This window comes from Electrona antarctica, assembly GCF_951216825.1.
Source record: "Electrona antarctica genome assembly, chromosome: 5".
Lineage (NCBI taxonomy): Eukaryota > Metazoa > Chordata > Actinopteri > Myctophiformes > Myctophidae > Electrona > Electrona antarctica.
The window spans coordinates 43,776,147-43,789,476 of NC_136810.1; the positions used below are offsets into that span (position 1 = coordinate 43,776,147).

The following is a 13,330-nucleotide window of genomic DNA, read 5'->3' on the forward strand; positions in this document are numbered from 1 at the left end:
GCGTGCGTGCGTGCGTGCGTGCGTGCGTGCGTGCGTGCGTGCGTGCGTGCGTGCGTGCGTGCGTGCGTGCGTGCGGATTATGCAGCATTAATATTACAATGCAGAGAGTGGGCTAGCTTGCCCCAGTTAGAAATAGTGCTTACACATGACAACTTATTTTGTGAGCCAGAGCTGCTTATTTCTTATTCCACAGCCAGCACTGTGGCAGTGTGTGAGTCCTGTCTAAACTCCACACTGAGTCAGTAAAGTTGCATAACGTACTCTAGTCTGAACCAGTGATGTTCAACCTGAAGGCTGGGGCCCACCTTGAAAAATCTGTTTTCATAGAGCAAGAATAACTTAAACATGGAGTACCGTGATTTTTTTCCACCATAAAACATGGTCTTCAGGTATTATTATTATATAAGGAGGAAGAACTTTTTCAAAAAATTTGTAGGCCTACAGATTTTTTGACCATAATATAAATGTTTTTTTTGCAATGAGAAAACGACACATTGTAAGTGGTTTTCAATACAACAGGGTACATGCAGGGTGTTGTGAATTTAGTTGACCAATGTGGTACATGACGTGACGATCTACGGCAGTGTTTCCCAAACCTTTTCCTGTTAAGGACCCCCAAATTGACACTAATGAGCCCGTGGACCCCCATTTGGAACCATAATGCCAGGGACCCCCCATAAGAGAAGATTTTTACGGCTCTAGCAGTGATTCTTCGGTTTAATTTCAAGTACCCCCAGTTTGACATGTCTACGGACCCCCATTTAATGGCTTTCCTATCTCTGGGACCCCCAATTTATATTGTAGTTAATGTTAATGTTAATTTAACTCTGAGAGTGTACAAATGGAACCAAATGGACCCTAACAGGTCCATTTGGTTCCATTTGTACACTCCATTGTTCCATTGTTACAGACCCATAAGGGTCCATTTGGTTCCAAACTATCATTTATCTGGGGAGTGGGGACCCCCTGGAACTCCCTCACAAACCCCACTTTGGGAACCACTGAGACCAGGGAATGAATAGGAATAGAGAACAAGCATCTCGTATCATTGTGCACAGACGTCAGTCAGACGTCAATCTGATAAAGTAGTAGATTGTCATGGCGTGAAGTGTATCAGTATGTTGTGCCTAGCTACGCAGATGACAGTGATTCAACACATGTAACTATGCATGTTCTGGGTCAAGCAGATAAAAGTCGGCCGGCTTGTACAGCTTGTATGTGGTTGCATTATAATATATACTTGATGTGGAAGGTTGAGCAGTATAGTGGTCATGTTGACAAGGTTGTGAGAACTTGATGACTGTTGTTTAAGCTGGCAGGAGATTAGTTCCTTGTCACAGGTCATATTGGAAAAGAAACATGTGCTGTGCTGTTACTGTATCACCTCATTATGAGAATATACACCAGTGGTTCGTTCCGGACCCAAAAGAGAAATTACATTTGATTTGATATCTCCCCGGGGCCCAAACTTCATTCCCTTGAAAAAGGTTTGAAATGTCTAAAATTCTGTCTAAAATGTCAAATTGTTTTTGAAAATATTAGTGAAATAATCATTTTAAGAAACAGTAAACAGTAAACAGTAACAGTAAAAGTAAAACAAATTGATATCTACTCTTGACCCATAAAAATAGGTCCACGGCCCAAACTTGGGTCCCGACCCAGTGTTTGGCAACAACCAGTGCTTTTTTAGACGGCCTCCGGCCTTAAGGTGATGTCTCTGTTAGTGCTCAGAAGAATGGTTATACCTTCCATTATGTTGCCAAGATTCCATTTGCAACATTATAGATTAGCATGCATTGTTACTTAGCAACAGCCAGGAACTATAAACAGGATGACATAATGTGCTGAATTCCTAAATTCCTTTAAAGAATAGCTAAACTGAACACCATGACTCAGAAAACCATAGACGTGGCGATCCGGTTGTCCAGATCGAGCCACAGATGCGCACGCATGGGACCACCCCTGCATGGGACCCCCCCTGCATGGGACCCCCCTGCATGGGACCCCCCCTGCATGGGACCCCCCTGCATGGGACCCCCCCTGCATGGGACCCCCCTGCATGGGACCCCCCCTGCATGGGACCCCCCTGCATGGGACCCCCCCTGCATGGGACCCCCCTGCATGGGACCCCCCCTGCATGGGACCACCCCTAAATGGGACCCCCCCTGCATGGGACCCCCCCCTGCATGGGACCACCCCTAAATGGGACCCCCCCTGCATGGGACCACCCCTAAATGGGACCACCCCTGCAGGGGACCACCCCTGCATGGGACCCCCCCTGCATGGGACCACCCCTAAATGGGACCCCCCCTGCATGGGACCACCCCTGCAGGGGACCCCCCCTGCATGGGACCCCCCCCTGCATGGGAGGGACCACCCCTGCATGGGACCCCCCCTGCATGGGAGGGACCACCCCTGCATGGGACCACCCCTGCATGGGACCCCCCCTGCATGGGACCACCCCTGCATGGGAGGGACCACCCCTGCATGGGAGGGACCACCCCTGCATGGGAGGGACCACCCCTGCATGGGACCCCCCCCTGCATGGGACCACCCCTGCAGGGGACCCCCCCTGCATGGGACCACCTCTGCATGGGACCACCCCTGCATGGGAGGGACCACCCCTGCAGGGGACCCCCCCTGCATGGGACCACCTCTGCATGGGACCCCCCCTGCATGGGAGGGACCACCCCTGCATGGGACCACCCCTGCATGGGACCCCCCCTGCATGGGAGGGACCACCCCTGCATGGGACCACCCCTGCATGGGAGGGACCACCCCTGCATGGGACCCCCCCTGCATGGGAGGGACCACCCCTGCATGGGACCACCCCTGCATGGGACCCCCCCTGCATGGGAGGGACCACCCCTGCATGGGACCACCCCTGCATGGGAGGGACCACCCCTGCATGGGACCACCCCTGCATGGGAGGGACCACCCCTGCATGGGACCACCTCTGCATGGGACCCCCCCCTGCATGGGACCCCCCCTGCATGGGAGGGACCACCCCTGCATGGGAGGGACCACCCCTGCATGGGACCCCCCCTGCATGGGACCACCTCTGCATGGGACCCCCCCTGCATGGGACCCCCCCCTGCATGGGACCCCCCTGCATGGGACCCCCCCTGCATGGGACCACCTCTGCATGGGACCCCCCCTGCATGGGACCCCCCCTGCATGGGACCCCCCCTGCATGGGACCCCCCCTGCATGGGACCCCCCCCCCTGCATGGGACCACCCCTGCATGGGAACACCCCTGCATGGGACCACCCCTGCATGGGACCACCCCTGCATGGGACCACCCCTTCATGGGACCACCCCTGCATGGGACCACCCCTTCATGGGACCACCCCTGCATGGGACCACCCCTTCATGGGACCACCCCTGCATGGGACCACCCCTGCAGGTGGCATCGTCATGTTGGCTTGTGATGGACATTTTTGTCAACATATTTGTTTTGCCACAGACATACAAAATGATATGCCATAGTGCCATAATACATAATTGCCATACATATTCTGAAGATAACCTGGAGACTGACATTCAGTAAGAGAGTGTTATGATCAAAATAAGAACATTATAATGGTGTGTAAAACAGAACATCTAAAATTTGCCACTGACATGCCAAGTCTTTGCGATGGACACCTCGACTGGGGTGCCCGCTGTCAAATCGTTGGGATATGCGGTTGTCCAGAATAGATGTCCGATCTCTTATAAAATGCCTTGTGTTTCACTATGAATTGTGCAAAAAGGCCATTTTATTTGGTCTTTAACTTATTGACTGCCAGCATTGTTTCAGTCTTTGTCCGTTCCCTGCCAAAGGTCCTTGTGAGGTGCCTTATTCAAGGCGAAAAGTGTTAAATTGATTTATATTATGAATAGTAATGTAATAATTACGATACAATCGCCATGTCTCTTCAGCTTTTTATAGACAGAAAATGCTTAACCAAAAGATATCACTTGCACTACATTTTACTAGGCCTTCAAATAGAGCGCCAAAGTCCTGGTGTCACTCATCCCCTGGTTCTAAGGGGTTCGCAGAAGTTTTTCTCTATCTATGGAGAATAACATTGGGTCATCTTAAAATCGTCTCATATAAGAATTGTGATCCAAAAAGAAACAAACTGTCTCGGAGATATTGTCGGGGAGATGTCTCTGTATCGTTTACGACAGCCAGTCACTAATAATATTTATTTGATACAGTCTGTTTCTAGCAAAAATGTAACTAATTTGGCAGCAGTAACATTAGGGTTTTCTCGCAGTCAGTTGGTTCTTCATATCCATATGAGTGAAACCGCCGGGATGATTAGTTTATTTTGCAAACACAGATCTTATATGAGGCGATCTAAGATGGGGATTATAATACAAATAAAAAATACACGAACCCGTGGACTTAGCGCCGTCTAGCGATATTGACGCCAGACTTCAGTGCTCTATACAGTACTTTCCTAACAGACGGAAGGCAAGTGACCTTTTTACTTTTGGAAAAGAATATTGAAGAAACGGTTAACTGATTAATGTGTGTAGGCTACTGTCACATTAAAAGCATAATTTTGTTTCCCTGGGCAGTGCTGGTTCGAGGTATCAATACACTTTTAGACCGACAACCCAAACTTGGGTCCCGACCCAGTGTTTGGCAACAACCAGTGCTTTTTTAGACGGCCTCCGGCCTTAAGGTGATGTCTCTGTTAGTGCTCAGAAGAATGGTTATACCTTCCATTATGTTGCCAAGATTCCATTTGCAACATTATAGATTAGCATGCATTGTTACTTAGCAACAGCCAGGAACTATAAACAGGATGACATAATGTGCTGAATTCCTAAATTCCTTTAAAGAATAGCTAAACTGAACACCATGACTCAGAAAACCATAGACGTGGCGATCCGGTTGTCCAGATCGAGCCACAGATGCGCACGCATGGGACCACCCCTGCATGGGACCCCCCCTGCATGGGACCCCCCTGCATGGGACCCCCCCTGCATGGGACCCCCCTGCATGGGACCCCCCCTGCATGGGACCCCCCTGCATGGGACCCCCCCTGCATGGGACCCCCCTGCATGGGACCCCCCCTGCATGGGACCCCCCTGCATGGGACCCCCCCTGCATGGGACCACCCCTAAATGGGACCCCCCCTGCATGGGACCCCCCCTGCATGGGACCACCCCTAAATGGGACCCCCCCTGCATGGGACCACCCCTAAATGGGACCACCCCTGCAGGGGACCACCCCTGCATGGGACCCCCCCTGCATGGGACCACCCCTAAATGGGACCCCCCCTGCATGGGACCACCCCTGCAGGGGACCCCCCCTGCATGGGACCCCCCCCTGCATGGGAGGGACCACCCCTGCATGGGACCCCCCCTGCATGGGAGGGACCACCCCTGCATGGGACCACCCCTGCATGGGACCCCCCCTGCATGGGACCACCCCTGCATGGGAGGGACCACCCCTGCATGGGAGGGACCACCCCTGCATGGGAGGGACCACCCCTGCATGGGACCCCCCCTGCATGGGACCACCCCTGCAGGGGACCCCCCCTGCATGGGACCACCTCTGCATGGGACCACCCCTGCATGGGAGGGACCACCCCTGCAGGGGACCCCCCCTGCATGGGACCACCTCTGCATGGGACCCCCCCTGCATGGGAGGGACCACCCCTGCATGGGACCACCCCTGCATGGGACCCCCCCCTGCATGGGAGGGACCACCCCTGCATGGGACCACCCCTGCATGGGAGGGACCACCCCTGCATGGGACCCCCCCTGCATGGGAGGGACCACCCCTGCATGGGACCACCCCTGCATGGGACCCCCCCTGCATGGGAGGGACCACCCCTGCATGGGACCACCCCTGCATGGGAGGGACCACCCCTGCATGGGACCACCCCTGCATGGGAGGGACCACCCCTGCATGGGACCACCTCTGCATGGGACCCCCCCTGCATGGGACCCCCCCTGCATGGGAGGGACCACCCCTGCATGGGAGGGACCACCCCTGCATGGGACCCCCCCCTGCATGGGACCACCTCTGCATGGGACCCCCCCCTGCATGGGACCCCCCCTGCATGGGACCCCCCTGCATGGGACCCCCCCTGCATGGGACCACCTCTGCATGGGACCCCCCCTGCATGGGACCCCCCCTGCATGGGACCCCCCCTGCATGGGACCCCCCCCTGCATGGGACCCCCCCCCCTGCATGGGACCACCCCTGCATGGGAACACCCCTGCATGGGACCACCCCTGCATGGGACCACCCCTGCATGGGACCACCCCTTCATGGGACCACCCCTGCATGGGACCACCCCTTCATGGGACCACCCCTGCATGGGACCACCCCTTCATGGGACCACCCCTGCATGGGACCACCCCTGCAGGTGGCATCGTCATGTTGGCTTGTGATGGACATTTTTGTCAACATATTTGTTTTGCCACAGACATACAAAATGATATGCCATAGTGCCATAATACATAATTGCCATACATATTCTGAAGATAACCTGGAGACTGACATTCAGTAAGAGAGTGTTATGATCAAAATAAGAACATTATAATGGTGTGTAAAACAGAACATCTAAAATTTGCCACTGACATGCCAAGTCTTTGCGATGGACACCTCGACTGGGGTGCCCGCTGTCAAATCGTTGGGATATGCGGTTGTCCAGAATAGATGTCCGATCTCTTATAAAATGCCTTGTGTTTCACTATGAATTGTGCAAAAAGGCCATTTTATTTGGTCTTTAACTTATTGACTGCCAGCATTGTTTCAGTCTTTGTCCGTTCCCTGCCAAAGGTCCTTGTGAGGTGCCTTATTCAAGGCGAAAAGTGTTAAATTGATTTATATTATGAATAGTAATGTAATAATTACGATACAATCGCCATGTCTCTTCAGCTTTTTATAGACAGAAAATGCTTAACCAAAAGATATCACTTGCACTACATTTTACTAGGCCTTCAAATAGAGCGCCAAAGTCCTGGTGTCACTCATCCCCTGGTTCTAAGGGGTTCGCAGAAGTTTTTCTCTATCTATGGAGAATAACATTGGGTCATCTTAAAATCGTCTCATATAAGAATTGTGATCCAAAAAGAAACAAACTGTCTCGGAGATATTGTCGGGGAGATGTCTCTGTATCGTTTACGACAGCCAGTCACTAATAATATTTATTTGATACAGTCTGTTTCTAGCAAAAATGTAACTAATTTGGCAGCAGTAACATTAGGGTTTTCTCGCAGTCAGTTGGTTCTGGTGCTGGTTCGAGGTATCAATACACTTTTAGACCGACAAGTTTGTGCGAGCATGGGTGATTAGATTTACTTCTTGATTTCTTGATTATATATTAGTGTCTCTATATGTATCCCAATGTAGTCAGATGCCAATTTCCCTTAAACAGGAAATGGTGTGTGTGTGTGTGTGTGTGTGTGTGTGTGTGTGTGTGTGTGTGTGTGTGTGTGTGTGTGTGTGTGTGTGTGTGTGTGTGTGTGTGTGTGTGTGTGTGTGTGTGTGTGTGTGTGTGTGTGTGTGTGTGTGTGTGTGTGTGTGTGTGTGTGTGTGTGTGTGTGTGTGTGTGTGTGTGTGTGTGTGTGTGTGTGTGTGTGTGTGTGTGTGTGTGTGTGTGTGTGTGTGTGTGTGTGTGTGTGTGTGTGTGTGTGTGTGTGTGTGTGTGTGTGTGTGATTATCACGTTTACAGTCAAAGTCAGTTCCAGAATCCAGATCATTCCCACCAGACTCGTACAATAAAAGCCAGGTCACAGATCCTTCCCAACAGACTCAACCTTTCCCTCTGGTTCCCCTCCACCCGCATGTATCTCATTGTTTGCATCACACCACAGGGCTTGTTACAGAAACCATGCCACATTCTGTATGGCTGCTGTGCCTATAAAGGGCTTTACATAGCACGCCATGCCAGAACAGTTGATCTTATAACAAAGGACATATCAAAATCAATTATGTAATGGGCATGCAGACAAGGAGGCCATCCACAGAGTGGTCAAGGCTGCAGGGAGGATGTAACCAGTCTCCCAGAGATCTCCACAGTCTTCACCTGCTGCTGCCTATGCCGTACAAATAACATCCTACAGGACCAGTTCCACCCAGCACACCATCTTTTCCAACATCTGCCCTCTGGTAGAACTTAAGATATCGATCCATCCGGTCCAGAACCAACAGACTGACCAACAGCCTTTACCCACAACCTACCCCCCGCCCCCCCATCCCAGAGCCTCCTCTATAGTATTAAAAGGGTTCTGAAAATGGACTTGGTCTTGCACTGAACGTTGGACTTTGCACTATTACATTGCACCAGCACTATTGCACTTTGGGCTATTGTACACAGTATGGTTATTTATTTGCATGCCAGTGGTGAAGCTCTAGTCTAAACTGAATTGTGTTGTTTCGTGGAAGCAATGACAATAAAGATCTATCTATGAAAATCCTGAAATCTTTGCACGTCTCTGTGCGAATACACCAGATGTTGTTTTTCTCAATGAAGGAAACTGATCAGTTTCCATTCTTCAGGTCACCCTGTACCTTTGATTCTAGCTTAGAGGAAGCCTTTATGTCCACAGTCATTAAATACCATACCAGCCACAGCTCCATACTATCACAAAGCTATAGGTTATAGGTGCAATCTACTTGTGTTTATCTTTGGCAGGCTTGGCAGCCTAGGACATGTACATACTGTAGGTATTGGTTGTAAGAGGCTTCCAACAACTTGGAATGCCAAAATAAAGCACCTAAACTGCTTGCAAAATTCGGTGCAATCTGCCAGGAAATTTGGCGAAGATGCTGTTACTTGTACCCCTGAAGGGTGTGTGGGTATTTGCCCAAAATGTGCTGATTGCATTTTGCAGAAGGAGCAAGTGCATTCTCCAGCAGCGGCGTCAGTGGGGATTATGACACTCCACTGCCGGTCCGTGCAGCGGCCGCCGATCCAAATACGACAGTTGCCGATAACAGTGTTTCCTCTGCTCTCCCGACATGTGTGGCCGAAGACTCACCCGTGGCTCCCGAGTCCCGACATGCATTGCCGGTTAAGACAAATGCGTGGCTGGTTAAAACTCACCTGTGGCTCCCGGCATGCGTTGCCGTTTAAGACAAATGCGTGGCTGGTTAAAACTCACCTGTGGCTCCCGACATGCGTTGCCGGTTAAGACACATGCGTGGCTGGTTAAAACTCACCTGTGGCCCACGACATGCGTTGCCGGTTAAGACACATGCGTGGCTGGTTAAAACTCACCCGTGGCTCCCGGCATGTGTTGCTGGTTAAGACACACCCATGGCTTCCCTGTGAGTTAGGTTAGGTTAGGGTTTGGGGTATGGTGTCAGACTAATGCGGAAACACTGCCGTGGCTGTTATCGGCGACGCCGCGCGTCTGACGCGTGGCTGGAGAATGCATTCGCTCTCTCTCTTGCATTTTGTACAGCACCTTGTTAATATTATTTTGTGTCCTTAATTGTATCTCTTATGTGGACATAGATAAATGATTAAATGTGTGTGTGTGTGTGTGTGTGTGTGTGTGTGTGTGTGTGTGTGTGTGTGTGTGTGTGTGTGTGTGTGTGTGTGTGTGTGTGTGTGTGTGCACTTCCCCTCAAATCTGCATTAATTTAAATGTGAAAGTTCACCGTCTGCATGCATATACAGTGTACAATATACGTACACACAATGCATACAAACAACATGTGTGTCTGTCTGGGATATGTCTGAACACACACAGTTCATTCTCTCTTCCTGATGATGGAGTGATGTGAAATCAAGCTCTCCGATTGGCTGAGAGGCCGCTGAATGATTCATAATCCCTTTCTCCGCACCGAGTGGCCACAGCAGCCAGCTCATTTGCATACAGTTGCCACGGCAGCAGCAGCAGCAGCAGCACCTTGGCTCCAGCATGCTAAAACCATACTGCCTGCAGGCTGGGAGCTGCTGTGTTTGTTTGTTTGTGTGTGTGTGTGTGTGTGTGTGTGTGTGTGTGTGTGTGTGTGTGTGTGTGTGTGTGTGTGTGTGTGTGTGTGTGTGTGCGTGCGTGCGTGCGTGCGTGCGTGCGTGCGTGCGTGTGTGAGTGTGAGTGTGAGTGTGAGTGTGAGTGTGAGTGTGAGCGTGTGCGTGTGCGTGTGTGCGCGTGTGTGCGCGCGCGCGTGTGTGCGTGAACGCAAATCACGACAGCAGATCTACACGCTCAGTTTGGAGCTTGTAGATCGGCTAGTTTTGTTTTTTCACAAGCATGCACTAAGGTAGTGGTTCTCTCTCAACCTGTGGTTTGGGGACCACCAGTGGTCCTTAAGAGGGTTCCAGATGGTCCCCTGCAGCTAAACGACGGAAGACTTGGTAACCAAATGGACCCTTATTAGATCGTACGGGTCATTTGGTGTCATTTTACCCTCTCAAGAGTTACATTATTGTTAAACATTTATTATATTACATGGTAATTTACAAGAAGTCTACACAATTATAGAACGTGTAATAATTGTCTTTTTGATCAACGTTTGCCTGTTGTCTCTCCTATGGTACCAACATCAATACAGTATGGAAGCAACACAATATTATTTGGTCTGGGAGGTTAAATCTCATCAAATGGTGGTTCCGTTGCTCAAATACCGAATAAACAATGGATCTTGACATGAAAATGGTTGAAAACCACTGAACTAAGGTATGATTATAGGCTGCAGGCAGGCAGGCAGGCAGGCAGGCAGGCAGGCAGGCAGGCAGGCAGGCAGGCAGGCTTGCAGGCAGGCTTGCAGGCAGGCTTGCAGGCAGGCAGGCAGGCAGACAGACAGACAGACAGACAGACAGACAGACAGACAGACAGACAGACAGACAGACAGGGTGTGTCTGGACTGGGTGTTCTAATCACATTGTGCTGCTGGAGGAGAAGACACTGCATGGCTAATGTCCTCTCAGGGGACCACAGGCACTGTGTGTGTGTGTGTGTGAGAGAGTGTGCGTGCGTGCGTGCGTGCGTGTTTGTGCGCGTTTATGACCTGAAAAGCTATACAGCCAGCATTCACAAACTGCTAGCGTGTTTGTTATTATATGCTCTAAAACATGTCGCCGTCTGTGTGTGTGTGTGCGTTCTCTTGTCCTTTGACAGTGACAACAAAATATTCTTTGGTCTGGGAGGTTAAATCTCATCAAATGGTGGTTCCGTTGCTCAAATACTGAATAAATAATGGATCTTGACATGAAAATGGTTGAAAACCACTGAACTAAGGTATGAATATAAGCCTGAGTGTGGTTTGAGTGTTTATTGCATTAAGTTGAAGTTGAGTAATTGCACAGTGTTGTCGTGTGCGTGCGTGCGTGCGTGCGTGCGTGCGTGAGTGCGTGCGTGTGTTTGTATGCATGTTGTAGGTTTACAGTAAAGGATGTCTGTAAACAGCTCCGGCTTATCCACCTACACTACTTATGGTGGTGTGTTGTGTATTAACACCTTTGACACATTTACACCATCATATCAGCTCTGTTCTCATGATAGTTATTATTAGTAAAGATGGACAGGAAGGTGGGAGGGAGAGAAGGGGAGACATGCAGCAAAGGTCGTAAAATGAACGGGACTCGAACATGCGACGCGCTGTCAGGCCAAAGCCTATATGTGGCCTGGACCACTAGGCCAGCGGGCGCCCCATATCTGTTTTGCTTATTTGCGTCATATGCTACTGTTTTCTGTAGGGGATGTTCTTCAGTGAAGAACATCCACACGTTTCACACAGATTTAATTTATTTGCTCGTATGGTATTGTAATGCATGAACCAATATCGTCCATGTATCGTATCGTCAACCGTGTATCGTGATGCATATCGCATCGCTGTTCAAATGTATCGTTACTATTACAGCCCTATTCTTCATTCTCTGCTCTGTCAAATGATCACGACATAAACTGCTCTATAGAGCGTCGCAGACCCTTTCAGAACGACAAGGCACCAGGACATAATTCCCATTCATTTTCCCCATAGACATTCAAGCCTCGGACAAAGCCAACGGCCGAGTTGACAAATCATGACAATAAACATTGTTTTGGGCCGAACAAATAATTAGAAAGAAGAAAAAAGTGCAGGGTACAACACCTTTTCTTCCTTCTAATTATTTGTTCGAACCAAAACAATGTGTTTATTGTCATGATTTGTCAACTCGGCTGTTGGATTTGTCCGAGGCTTACAGATCTTTAAATAAATACGTTCTGAAAGGGGGCGGGACTGCAACACTCTATAGGAGCCAGAACGTATACAAGCATATATTGTGCCCGCCCATACACCGTAAACTAGACTGTATAATAAACAACACATTTATACTCTACAAGAGTTTGTTGTTGATGTTTTTGTGTTGTTTTTGCTGCAGGCGCCAGTATCAGAGACGGAGAATGAAGCGATGGGTAGAGTGGATGAAGGGGTAGAGGAGTTCTTCACCAAGAAAATCCTACCCGATTACACACTGTGAGTGTTCACTCACGCACGCACGCATGCACGCACGCACGCACGCACGCACGCACGCACGCACGCACGCACGCACGCACGCACGCACACACACACACACACACACACACACACACACACACACACACACAATGTGCTTGACACCATCCTTCAAAGCATACCATGATGGTTGGTTTGGTGTTCAAGGACTCCAGTGTTCTCCAGTTATTTTTCAGTAGAGTATGAAAATATATTTGCAGGGACTTGGGATACAAATCCAATGCACCAACAGTTTTGAGAGGTCAAGCTACAGGGGAAACAGAAGTCAGAAATGAAGAGCTTAGTATATCCATCTGGTCAAAACCACAGAGAGCTCCCCAGATTAGGAGATACGAGCCTTTCTTTCTGAGCGGTAAACAGGGAAGTGAACGGCAACACCCATGTGCGAACAGCAAGGAGTATGGTGCAGAAGGAGAGGCCAACCCAAAAAAAAGAATGCCACACGCTTTGTGAGATGAAGCTAGTATGCTCCTGTACAAATCACAATTATGTACAGTATATGAGTTCACAAGAAAAACATGTTTTATTTGCGATGTCGTGCAGAAGTGCTACACTACCTCACAGCACTAAAGTGTACAGCAACGCACGTCTCTGATTGGTGGAGGTTGCTCTTACCATGGAAATGTTTACTACACCCGCAACTGTCACTGCTGGTTCGGGAGTTACTGCCAGCGCTGAACTATTTATGATTACTTCCTTTTCTGACATGATACGTTTTTAAAGGACAATTCCAGACAATAATATAACTTAATACTTTTAGTAATGTCCTCGGAATTGTCGCTCTTTTATGCCCATGTATGGATAATAATGATCTAACACGCATTGCGTGCTGTGATTGGCTGGAAGATGTGTCATTCTGTGCTCTGATTG

At 49.8% G+C, this 13,330-nt stretch overlaps 1 protein-coding gene across 1 annotated transcript in view; it reads left to right on the forward strand.

The window, feature by feature from the left end:
* carmil2 (capping protein regulator and myosin 1 linker 2) overlaps positions 1–13,330 on the forward strand; it is a gene marked incomplete at its 5' end in the record, with an annotated part of 85,396 nt that overhangs the window by 49,088 nt on the left and 22,978 nt on the right. Inside the window, one exon of the mRNA XM_079502344.1 lies at positions 12,327–12,421. Coding sequence (XP_079358470.1) covers positions 12,327–12,421 — 95 coding nt within the window. The remainder of the gene's footprint in view (positions 1–12,326; positions 12,422–13,330) is intronic.